A 13,384-nucleotide genomic window follows, 5' to 3' on the forward strand; every position below is an offset into this window, starting at 1 on the left:
GGGAACAGGACTGTTCCAGATACTACGCCTGAATCTGCTGTTCTCCTTTCCATCTCTATCCCTTTTATTACCTGTTCACTGTTTTTACCCGGCTGGGTAATAAAGAGCACATAAAAAGACATTCCTTTGTGGACATTCCTTTGCTGCTGCTGTATGCACCATTCATCCCTAGACATTCAGAGAGCCATGAGATAAATCTGCCATCCCATTCATTATCAGCGGCTCCTTCGGGGGTGAGCGCTACACAATGATCACTGCCGGCAGCTAAAGCCACCGGCAATGATTGAATGAAAAAAAAAAAAAAAAAAACTGGCTGGTTGTAATGAGGTCAATTGATACAGCAACCTCAAGTGTTTTAAAAAAAAAAAAAAAAAAAAAATCAAGGATTTAATAACACTTGAGGTTGCTGTATCAATTGACCTCATTACAACCAGCCAGTTTATTTATTTATTTATTTTTAATTACATGTCATACTTACAAAACCATTGCATAGAGCAGGCACTGAGAAGCTTTGCTCCTCTTCTTCTGGGGTCCCCCACCGGTGCGCTTGGCGCCTCTACTTCAGTGAGTGCCCCATAGAAAGCTACTTTCCATGGGGTCACTTACATGGTCTCGCTCCTGGGCCACCCTGTCTGCATCTATTGACACAGACAGGGTGACTCGGGCCCACCCCCCTGCTCCCTACTCTCACTGGATCAGCCGCGAGAGAAAAGAGCCGCGAGAGAAAAGAGCCACGAGGAAACAGGCAGAAAACCGGCTCAATGTTTACTGAGCATGCGCGGACTCACTATGTGCCACTGTGCTGCGCAGTATCATATTGCTGTTGGTGAAGTAGCCGCATAAATTGCCTGGAAACAAAGGGTGCTGGCTTCAGCTGCCCTCAGTTAAAATGGCCACTGTGACATATGTGGTCATCGGAGTTACAAACTATTGTGTACATTGCAGAATGGAGCATTAAGAAAGGAAAGTACATAAGTGACATCACTGCAGTTTTTAGATGCCGCCTGTATTTTCTTTCTAAAATTTGAGGAGTGACTGAAGTTCCTCTTTATGGCTTTAGAACCACTTTTAGTACAACCAGCCTGCCCATAGATAGACTGCATGGAATCCACCAACGAAAGTGCAAGCCCTTACTGGCAGGATCATCAGAAAAAAAAAAAAAAAAGTAATGCAGCTATCACATCTAATGATCAGTAAACTGCAATCAACGCCATGTTTCTTTTTGGAATGGATACTTCTTTATTTATGCACACATTATCATATCTGAGTGACAGGATAGCAAATGTTCCGAGTTCCCCTGTCATGGCAAAGTACAGAATGGCTAGGAAGTGGTGCAAATATGATCCTGGGTGTCGGTGTGGTGTCACAGGAGCTGCACAAAGTCCCTGCTCAGCAGTCCAGGCCATGGAGATCAGTGCATTATACATGAGGACACACTGCACTGCAGCAGCATATACCTGTAATAAGAGGGATCGCGGGGGAGCGGGCACTCTCCCTGAGGGGGATCGCGGGCGACTTCCCTAAGGGGGGGGGATGGCGGGCGACTTCCCTAAGGGGGGGGGGATCGCGGGCGACTTCCCTAAGGGGGGGGGGGATCGCGGGCGACTTCCCTAAGGGGGGGGGATCGCGGGCGACTTCCCTAAGGGGGGGGGGATCGCAGGCGACTTCCCTAAGGGGGGGGGGATCGCGGGCGACTTCCCTAAGGGGGGGGGGGGGATCGGGCAAGGGGATCGGGCAACTTCCCTAGGGGGGGGGAATCGGGCAACTTCCCTAAGGGGGGGGGGAAATCGGGCGCGACTTCCCTAAGGGGGGGGGGGAATCGGGCGCGACTTCCCTAAGGGGGGGGGGGAATCGGGCGCGACTTCCCTAAGGGGGGGGGAAATCGGGCGCGACTTCCCTAAGGGGGGGGGGGAAATCGGGCGCGACTTCCCTAAGGGGGGGGGGGGAATCGGGCGCGACTTCCCTAAGGGGGGGGGGAATCGGGCGCGACTTCCCTAAGGGGGATCGGGGGCAACTTCCCTAAGGGGGATCGCGGTGGAGCGGGCAAATTCCCTAAAGGGGGATCGCGGGCAAATTCCCTAAAGGGGGATCGCGGGCGACTTTCCTAAGGGGGATCGCGGGCGACTTTCCTAAGGGGGATCGCGGGCAAATTCCCTAAGAGGGATCGCGGGGGAGCGGGCGACTTCCCTAAGGTAGATCGCGGCGGAGCTGGCGACTTCCATAAGGGGGATCGCAGGGGAGCGGGCGAATTCCCTAAGGGGGCTCACGGGCGACTTCCCTAAAAGGGGATCGCGGGGGAGCAGGCGAGTTCCCTAAGGGGGATCGCGGGCAACTTCCCTAAAGGGGGATCGCGGGGGAGCAGGCGAGTTCCCTAAGGGGGATCGCGGGCGACTTCCCTAAAGGGGGATCGCGGGGGACTTCCCTAAAGGGGGATCGCGGGGGAGCAGGCGAGTTCCCTAAGGGGGATCGCGTGCGACTTCCCTAAGGGGGATCGCGTGCGACTTCCCTAAGGGGGATCGCGTGCGACTTCCCTAAGGGGGATCGCGGGGCGGAGCTGGTAACTTCCCTAAGGGGGATTGCAGGTGCCTTACCTAAGGGGGATCGCAGGGTAGCGGAGCGCCTTCCCCAAGAGGGATCGCGGGGCACCTTCCCCAAGAGGGATCGTGGGGGAGCGGGCGACTTCCATAAGGGGGATCCTGGGAGCAGAGATCTTCCATCACACAATATTCAAGTTTCACACACTTGCAGTAAGTTGTGCTCCCCACCCCCAACTCCTGCCAAGGTGTAATCACATGACTCGTCCACTATTACCTGCAGGCACCTAACACACCCCCCATCCCCCAGCAATCAGCTGATGGCGGCCACTTACCCTGAACCAGGCTGCCAGATCCTTGCCATGGTTGGCCGCCTGATGATGAAATAACCTGTCTCCTCGGATGGGCATCGCGGCTTCTCTCTGCTTCCTCACTCCACGTGTGTCCCTAGAACTGTGATGTGTGTGTGTGATCCGATCGGGCGATCACTTTACTTTGTGCGCTGCTGCCATCATCAACCTGTCCGTACACACCGATCCCTCCCAGACCAAGAGTGAACTCCCCAGGGGCGAGCCTCTACCACTCCGACAGGGGAGGGGGGACTTGTCTTCTGGCCTGGAGAAAAGTCCATCCATTCTCCTTTGTTATGCAGAATGCAGCGCTGATCAAAGGCTGTGCTCAGTAAACAGAGACGATGTGTCTGCTTTCATGTGTATCCAGCCGGCTAGGATAGACTGACTGGTATTGTACAGACAATGATCCCCTCCGTGGGGGAATGGTACAGTCCAAGTGCTGCAACTCCAAGCCTGAAGTTTGGAATCAGAAAAGGAGGAGGAAGGGAGGAGGGGGTGACACTGTGATGTCCTGAGACCAGGAGAAGTCACCATTCGTCATCAGCACTCATGTCTACATTGTTAGATACATTGTTGTCTTACATTCCTTTCTGCTATCATAGTACAGATGTATATGGACATGAATTCCAGTACAATTCTAGGCAAAACTTTTTTTTTTTGGCCACCATTATTTCCCAGCACTGAGGCATGGAGTTCACCAGAGCTTTACAGGTTGTCACTGGAGCCCTATTCTACTCCTCCATTATGACATCACAGAGAGACCTTGGGCTCCTCCATGTAAACGCATGCATCGCGTTAAAGCGATGATTGTGATACACGTTACATATTGTCACGTACGCCGGCGTAAGAGCAATAATTCTAACACCAGACCTCCTCCATAACACTAAACTGACACCTATAGGCAGCTTTTGAAGCATCACCTATAGAAAATATAGGGTACTGAAGTTTGTCGCCATTTCACGGGCGCACGTACATTTAAGGTTTGGCATGTTGGGTATCTATTTACTCGGTGCAACCTCGTCTTTTACATTTTTACCAAAAATCGGGGTATTATATTGTGTTTGTTTGCCCTAAAATTCTTATTAGTGTGTTTTTTACTGAAATGTTGCGTTTTCTAGACCTTTGGGGTAAAATTGTTTGACATAAAAGATTACAACTACCACTATTTTATTCTCTAGGGCAAACTCAATTTCATTGTGGGCCACATCAGCGTTATGATTGCCCTCAAAAGGGCCGGTTGTATCTGTAAGATTAGATGTCCAGCGCATCCCCTCCCCTTTACATTAGATGTCAAGAGCCACCCCACCATCAGAAGTTGAGTCCCCCACTCTCCCTTACATCACAGTGCACCCCCTTTCCTTATGCTGCTGCTGGGAAGAAGCTGGATGCATTGCTTGAAGCGGAAAGTAAGGGTCCAGAGGAGGACCAGAGGAGGGCTGGAGCTCTGCTGCAGCTGCAGGAGAGGTATGAGGGCCACATGAAATGACCCGGAGGGCCGGATTCGGCCCGTGGGCCTTGTGTTTGACACCTGTGCTCTAGGGTGTCTGCTTTTTAGACAATATATATTTGTGGGTTTTGTGTAATCTTCAGGCCTAAAATGATTTTTTTAAACTGTGTGCCAAAACACAAAAAATGGCTCTGGCAGCGAAAGGGCTTTACGTTAATTATTTAGAGTTCCATATACCGTATTTTCCGGCGTATAAGACGACCCCTAATTTTCCATGAAAAATTTTGGTTTTGGGATATACTCACTGTATAAGACTACCCCCTTTTTTTCCAAGCCCCACTGTGCCAATACATGCCCCCACTGTGCCATTACATGCCCCCACTGTGCCATTACATGCCCCCACTGTGCCATTACATGCCCCCACTTTGCCATTACATGCCCCCACTGTGCCATTACTTGCCCCCACAGTGCCATCACATTACATGCCCCCACAGTGCCATCACATTACATGCCCCCACAGTGCCATCACATTACATGCCCCCACAGTGCCATCACATTAAATGCCACCACAGTGCCATCACATTAAATGCCACCACAGTGCCATCACATTACTTTCCCCCACAGTGCCATCACATTGCATGCCCCCACAGTGCCATCACATTGCATGCCCCCACAGTGCCATCACATTACAAGCCCCCACTTTCCCCCCCACTGTGCCATCACTCACGTTTTGCAGGCCGGTGACAGTCTCCGTCTGCTGCGAGTGTCCATGATTTCAAAGCCGCGCGCCGTCTTCTCAGCGTGTCCTGTGATTGGCAGAACACAAATTTTCCCAGTAGCGCCTCTGTTCTATGTTCCGCCAATCACGGATGCCTTCTCATCTCGTCCGAGGATGAGAAGGCATCCGTGATAGGCGGAAAACAGAACAGAGGCGCTGCTGGGAAGATTTCTGTTCCGCCTATCACAGGACAGCGAGGACGCGCTGAGAAGACGGCGCGCAGCTTTGAAATTATGACGATCGCAGCTGCATGGAGACCGTACCCGGCGTATAAGACGACCCCCGACTTTGGATGCATTTTTTTGCATCCAAAAAGTCGTCTTATACGCCGGAAAATACGGTACATTAATAGTGCTCCCAGAAAGGTATAGTGGTTGTAAAACCTTACATACCCAGTGAAGTGACTGGCCTCAGGTGATCAGGGCTGGCCTTTGGGGTGTGCGAGCTGTGCGGCCGCACAGGGCGCCATGGGCAACAGGGGCGCTGTGCTACCATCACAGCTCACAGAATTTGAGTCGCAGTCAGTTACTCACATGATCATCACAGGAGTCTGACTCCTACGAGTCACAGCAGCAGCCGCTGCCAGGTACCCCTGCCCTGGGACTGGGTGAAGAGCAACGCATCGGCTGCGGCACCTGAAAAAAAATGGCTGCTGCCGGCCCCGACAGGCACACTGCGCATGTGCCGCCGCTGCTCGGGAAAGCCTGAAAACGCTTGGCTATTCTCGGGCAGACAGCGCATGCGCAGTGGCCTCTAAGCGCCGGGCGGCACCATTTTTTAAATGCAAAGTCGCACCGTCCACCGAAAGGTAAGTCACACTGAGCCCCTGGCCCTGCATGCATCTACTTTTTCAGATAAAAATAAAAAATAAAAAGTATTTACTTTTTATAGCCAGCCTACACACAGAAGGGGAGGAGGATATAAGGGACCTCTTTGTGTATGTTTAGGTTACCAGGGGGCGAGGGGTGAAGATGGGGGGGGCGCCACAGGATTAGCTCGCACAGGGCGCCTGAACACCTAAGGCCGCCCCTGCAGGTGATACACAGAGATGATACAAATCATCCTATATAAGTTGTACCATTTTATCTGCAGTCTTCTCTTCTCTACAGCCATTAAAAGTCCAGAATATATAAAGCCTGTCTGAGCTGTCAGAAAAAAAGGGTGTGGGAAGCTGGTGTTACACTCTGCAGAGCTCAGTGAGGAAAGCTCTGAGAGCTGATTGGAGAGAGAATGGACATAGTCCCCTTCACATAGAATACAGGAACAAAGCTAAGGCTGTCAATCAGCTGTAGGTCCCTCCCCGTCACCATTTTTCTCTTGGTGTCAGGAAAACTTGTCAGAAGCGACTCATGCAGATAGCAGAGGAACGAAGCAGCAGACAGAAAATACACTCAGTGCTCTGGATTGAGACAAGTACAGGTAGAGGGATATGCTTTGTTCTTATTTAAAGAGGAACTGCAGTCTGCTCACATAATTTGTAATACAAATATCTTTGCCATTCTGAAGCCTCCCTCCAACCACTTTGCATATTATTTTACATATACTGTGATTCTGTACTTGCCAAATATGCTGCAGAAATCTCCCTCCACTGAGTCTGGTTGAAACTATTTTAACTGTGGGCAGCTGAAGCTGCTGCCTGTTCACTTCCTGGATTTACACAGAGGCACACCTCCAGCTCTGCAGCTCTCAATGACCCTCTTATGACTCATCCCCCCTCCCTTCCTGGCAATCTCTCACGAGAGTGAGAGAGAGAGCTGTGCATGATGTCATAAGTCTAGGCTTTTTACCAGACAAGAAACAGGAAGTGGGCTGTATGAGGTATTTACTGGCAGAAAAAAATGTTTTACTATCCAACGGTAAAACAACAAGGGCAGAAGATTTAATAGATGGAAAGATGAAAATATGACTGAAGGTCCGCTTTAATGCCTGAAGTTTACAAGTACTTTAATGCTGGCCATACACAGTTAGAAAATCGTTTAACAAAAATGGCCAGAATAAAGTAGGGTTTGGGAGGAGTCAGGGAAGAGGGAGAGCGGGAGTCGCTGTACCATGCGCCTCTGGGTTGTACTTACCCCCTGGGCCAAAAATTGCCATTCTGCCCCCGCGTGAAGCCCATGTTCTGGGGACATAGGGATATGCTTTCAGCTCTACTTTGAATGGCACCAAAAGCAATATAACAGGTCATACAAGGATGGCATGTGATTTAAAGTTTGTCTTCTCACCATGAGACAGAATGGTGCTGACAGCAGGCGTGGTGCTGTATGATGGATAGAGAATAGAACTGAAATATACAGTATAAGCAGAAATAAAACCTAGTGCTGGCTTTCAGCTGAAATCTCCTCTAAATGTTTAGTATACATCGATGGCCTCAATGACACAGACATATATAGGAATAAAATATGACACGTTTTTTTCATGGCCGGGGAGCATACAGTCAGTCATAGAAGAGAATGGCTGTACATCCCTGTGCCCATGTAAAACACTGGTGTTTCTCTGTATCAGGCCCCGTACACACGGTCGGACAAAACCAATGAGAATGGACCGAGGTTCAGTTTCATCGGTCCAAACCGACCGTGTGTAAAGCCCATCGGTCTGTTGTCCTTCGGCCCAAAATTTTAAAACATGCTTTAAAATCGAACCGATGGCCCGCTGCCCGATCGGTCCAAACCGATGGTTAGTACAGAAAGCATGCTCAGAATCAAGTCGACGCATGCTTGGAAGCATCGAACTTCGTTTTATTCAGAACGTCGTGTGTTTGACGTCACCGCGTTCTGACCCGATCGGTTTTTGGAATGATGGTGTGTACGCACATCAGACCATCAGGCCACTTCAGCGGTGAACCGATGGAAATGGCCCGTCGGACCATTCTCATCGGTTTGGAATGACCGTGTGTACAAGGCCTCAGTGTTTACCCTCACACATGCATATCAAGCCTTAAAGGGGTTTTGCAGACCGACCCGTATAAGTCTATGGGAATGCAAACCCACCTGAAGAAAGTCAAATGCAGGTCAGGAGGAGGTCAAATGCACCCACCAATGAATTCTGAATGATCTCCAAAGCATCTGAAATTAATGGCATTGACACAAGCCTAAATCCCTGTCCTGCCTTCTGTCTGGTTCTACCAGCTCCCGCCTAACCAAACTCTTCATTGTAGCTCTTCTGAGGTGATCTGATCTGTCTACCTCCGCTGGTGGGAGCACTTCACCACCAAGGCTTTCTTCTCACCAGTCTGGGACATTCCACATACGTGTCACTCGTGTTCCTTGCCACCAGTTCAGGGGGGATTGGACTAGAGGAGCAAGGGAGTCGCCTTCATGACTTCAGTCTACAAACTAGTACATGATTTCAGCACCTGGAGCTACCACTTATTTTCTTCCTATTTAAAGTGTATGTAACCTAGGGTGACCAGACATCCCCGGTTTCAGGGGAAAGTCCCCAGATTGAGGACACTGTCCCCGGGCCATGTCTGTCCCCAGATTGGATTTGAACAGGGGCTGGGGCAATTTCAAAGACAGTCAGTGCAGAATAAAAAAAAAATATCTGAATTACACCCCCCCCCCCCACTCCGCCGCTCCTAGTAGCTTGGGGGGAGGGGGGTGTATTTTTTCCATTATCTGTGCCCCTTTTTGATGATCATGTGCTGGTCAGAGCGGAGGGAATATGTCTTCAGTTTCGGTGCATGCCCATTTAGCTCCGCTCGTGTGTTCTTCTGCATTGGCTCAAGTCCCTGCCAGTCGCCTGCCTATCTCCTTGCCTTTCCTGGCAGAGTGATCTTCTTCCGCTCCCCACCCAATAGTAGCCCAGGGACCAGAGAGTGAGACTTGACAGGCTGTGAGGCGGGCAGCAGTGGCGACGGGCAGAGAGTCGCTGATTGCCACCATTACTAGTATAAAAAAAAATATGTCCCCGGATTTTATTTTAAAAATCTAGTCACCTTAATGTAACCCCAACATTTCATATTCCCGATATGTGTATGTTGTACCAAGTACTTGCATCCTGTTCTCTTTGTATCTCTTCCTTTGTGTGAAATCCCTGGCGACCCTGCCAGTCCCTCTGCTTTCCTGTTTCAAACTGACCACACTAAGCAGGAGAGTACATCCGTCTCAGCACGGTCAGTTTTCTGTATGTCTGTCTGTCCTCCAATGGCCAAGATTTTTGCTGACACGTCCCCCTGTACAGCTATTAACTGGAAAGATTAGTGCATGGCTGTTCTCTCCTTCGTGTTGACATACCTACCCCCTGCAGTTTCTACCCCCACCTCTCCAAGCACCTTGCAGCTGAGAACAGAGGTCATGGAATCACAAAAAAGAAAAAAATGGTATTTATAATGTTTTAAATTTTTTATTTTAAACTGAATGGATTTGTTTACAAGGTGAGGGCTCACAAATACTGTAAAGGCCCCATTCACACCTGTGCAACTTCAAAATCATGGTTTTTCCATTGCAAATTTACAGTGTGACTTAATGCGACTGTGTGTGCTCTACACAGCCACACGCAAGTTGCACACAAGTCACATGTATATCATGCAGGTGTGACTTTCATAAGACGGTTAAGGGTTTACATTGAAGTCCATGGCCCTCAAGACGCATGAAAGTCATACCAAAGTAGTGCAGTAGCTACTTGAAAGTCGCTGCGAGTTTATCGCAAATATATGAATGGTACTCATTGGGAAATATAGGGTGCGACTTGTCATGCGCCTTTGGGGTCCAAACTCACATGACAAGTCACACAACTGTGAATGGGGCCTAATTATTTGCCGCCCGCACACAGTTTTATTGTTAGAAAGTGGCACAGGCACGCCAGACAACATACCTGTACGTCTCTGCCTGTCTTCCGGGTTCGGGGGGCATGCATTGGCACACCCCCTGCTGACCCGTGCTGTCCAGCTGACCGGTTGTGTCCAATCACAAAGTTCTGTGTTTACAAAAAAAACAGAACTCTGTGTATGGGGAACAACGATCTGGCTGTTTCTTCTCCCTGCAAAGCAAAACAGCCAGATAGAAAAGCACTACATTTGGCCTAAATTTATAAAGAAATTTGATATTTACATTTTTTTTTTTTTTGGATATGTTTTGTAACAGAAAGTAGAAAATATTGGGGTTTTTTTTGCTCTCAAAATTTTCATTTATGTAATAAAATAACAATGGTGACCAAATATCACCAAAAGAAAGCTCTACTTGTGTGAAAAAATGAAATAAATCTCATGTGCGTACAGTATTGCATGACCACACAATTGACTGGCGCAGTGCAGAATAGCAAAAAATGCCCTGGTCATGAAGGACATAAAATCTTAAAGCGGCGGTTCACCCTAAAAACATGTATATACCATTACATTCAGCAAAACTTTCCCCCGGCGGATAAGGCGCGTCACGAGTTTCCGAAAATAGCCGAACTGGGAGTCGGCTCTATACGACTAGGAGCCGCGTAGAGATGACTGCGCAGGTGCCGTATAGAGCCGACTCCCAGTCCGGCTATTTTCGGAACTCGTGACGCACCTTATCCGCCGGGGGAAAGTTTTTATCAAGCACGTCAATCATCTAGACTAAGTCTCAGGTGACATTGCGTCGCTGCATAGGAACGCCTACTCCCGCGAGAGTGAGAACACGGAAGCCAGGTGGAAAAGAACAATAATACGGTATGTACAGCTAGAAGAAAAAAAACAGCATACTGTACATGTCGGAAGTATGCTGAATGTAATGGTATATACATGTTTTTAGGGTAAACCTCCGCTTTAAAGCCCCATACACACGGTAGGACTTTTTGATAACAAACTTCAAAATGAGCAGGTTTTCAAAAAAATCCGACTGTGTGTACGCTCCATCGGTCAAACTTTTTCGGTTTTCATTGGACAAAAGTTCGCTCTGCAAACGAACAATCTTTTCGGCAACAAAAGTCCTACGGTGCAAAGTCCTATCGTGTGTACAGAAATCCATCGGACTTTAGTCCAAAGTACAAACACGCTGTTAAAATCAACCAACAATAGCAGAAGTTGACCAAGTTGACCAAAGGGTGGTGGTAAAGAGCAGAAAAATCACGTGATTTTGGGAAAGTTTGCAGAAAAAGTCCTACCGTGTGTATGCTATGGGCGTTCACGGCCAACTCTCTTCGGACAAAAACCCAAAAATTGCCAACTCCCTTTGGACAAAAATTCTTTGAAGGGAGTTGGCCGGGCACACCCATAGCATACACGCGGCAGGGCTTTTCTGCAAACTTTCTGCAAACTTTCCCAACATCACGTGGTTTTTCTGCTCTTTACCACCACCCTTTTGTCAACTTCTGCTATTAATGGTCAATTTTAACATTGGTTCTGAGCATGCGTATTTGTACTTTGGACTAAAGTCTGATGGACTTCTGTACACACGATAGGACTTTTGTCCGTTTGCAGAGCGAAAGTTTGTCCGATGGAGCGTACACACGGTCGGATTTTTTTGAAAACCTGCTCATTTTGAAGTTTGTTGTCAAAAAGTCCTACCGAGTGTATGGGCCTTTATTTGATGTTTGTGGTCATGCACAGTCTTTCGTTACGGATATATATATACAGAAAATCGTACACTAAAATTGTTTGTTCACTGTTCACGTACGAGAAAAATGTTGTCCCTTCAGGAATTTTTGTTGGCAAAATCGGATTTGGATATCGAAAGATTTTCTCATAGTGGATACACCCCTTTAGACACTTCCTGAATGGGTCATCTGTTTATGCTGTTAGCCACTGTGAATTAAATCCAGCATCATTCCAGCTGGATAAGCACTGCTGCTCAAACACTAAGCTGGTAGAAGGTGAGTTTTTTTCTATATTAAAAACGAAAAAAAAAAAAAAAATAGCCTGTAGTTGAAATCTAAAGCTCAATTTGCTTGATTACATTTTGGCACATTTTCGTTTTTTTCTTTAGAAACAACAAAGAAAGTGATGGAAATCCCCTTTAGAGTTCACATATTTTACCTGGAAGTGCTGCAAATAACATACTTCCCACCCCTGGATGGCTACATCACTCCTCCACTGAATGTATGGAGTGATCCATGGTTGTCATCCTAGGCGTCTCTCCTGATATGGACTACAAACATGTCCCCATCTCTTCATCTCCATTACATGAGGGAGTCGATCGATAGTTTAGACCAAGGATCCTCAAATTACGGCCCTCCAGCTGTTGTAGAACTACACATCCCATGAGGCATTGTAACACACTGATATTCACAGACAAGACTAGGCATGATGGGAATTGTAGTTCCTGAACAACTGGAGGGCCGTAGTTTGAAGACCCATGGTTTAGACGCTATAACTTGTGCGCAAACCAATCAATATACGCTTATTGCGTTTTTGTTTTTTTTACCAAAAATATGTAGAAGAATACATATCAGCCAAAACTGAGGGAAAAAAAATGTTTTTTTTAAAAAAAAATTGGGATATTTGGTCAGGAAGGTGGTAAAATCTTCCGGTGCTGATGCAGTTAAAGCGACATTAATACCTTGCTGTTTATTTTTTTAACCACTTGCTTACTGGGCACATATACCCCCTTCCTGCCCAGGTGATATTTCAGCTTCCGGCACTGCGTCGCTTTAACTGACAATTGCGTGGTCGTGCGATGTGGCTCCAAAACAAAATTGGCGTCCTTTTTTTCCCACAAATAGAGCTTTCTTTTGGTGGTCATTGATCACCTCTGTGGTTTTTATTTTTTGCGCTATAAACAAAAAAAGAGCGACCATTTTGAAAAAAAAAATAATATTTTTACTTGTTGCTGTAATAAATAGCCCAATTAAAAAAATTCTCAGTCCGATATGTATTCTACATATGTTTGGTAAAAAAAAAAAAAAAAAAAATCGCAATAACCGACTGGTTTGCGCAAAAGTTATAGCGCCTACAAAATAGGGGACAGAATTATTATTTTTATTATATTTTTTTTTTACTAGTAATGGCGGCGATCTGCGATTTTTATTGGGACTGCGACATTATGGCGGACACATCGGACACTTTTGACACATTTTTGGCGCCATTCACATTTATACAGTGATCAGTGCTATAAATATGCACTAATTACTGTATAAATGTGTCTGGCATTGAAGGGGTTAACACTAGGGGGTGAGGGAGGGGTTAAATGTGTACCCTGCATAGTGTTCTAACTGTGTGTGGAGGGGGACTGACTGGGGGAGGTGACCGATCTGTGTCCCTATGTACAAGGGACACAGATCGGTCTCCTCTCTCCCCTGACAGGACGTGGAGCTCTGTGTTTACACACAGAGATCCATGTCCTTGTCTCTGTAACCGCCGATCGCGGGC

The 13,384-nt window shown here is 47.6% G+C and overlaps 1 protein-coding gene across 3 annotated transcripts in view; it reads right to left on the minus strand.

Moving 5' to 3' along the window:
• Window positions 1-13,384, minus strand: part of TJP2 (tight junction protein 2) — a 131,299-nt gene that overhangs the window by 85,402 nt on the left and 32,513 nt on the right. Inside the window, exon 1 of one of the 3 annotated variants that reach the window (XM_040356858.1) lies at window positions 2,870-3,127. The exons of the other annotated variants lie outside the window; for them this stretch is intronic. Within the exon in view, the coding sequence (XP_040212792.1) occupies window positions 2,870-2,944 (75 nt within the window). The 5' untranslated portion in view covers window positions 2,945-3,127. Of the gene's footprint in view, window positions 1-2,869; window positions 3,128-13,384 lie in introns of those variants that run through there. 3 annotated transcript variants of the gene reach the window in all.

Source organism: Rana temporaria, chromosome 1 (genome assembly GCF_905171775.1).
Source record: "Rana temporaria chromosome 1, aRanTem1.1, whole genome shotgun sequence".
NCBI lineage: Eukaryota > Metazoa > Chordata > Amphibia > Anura > Ranidae > Rana > Rana temporaria.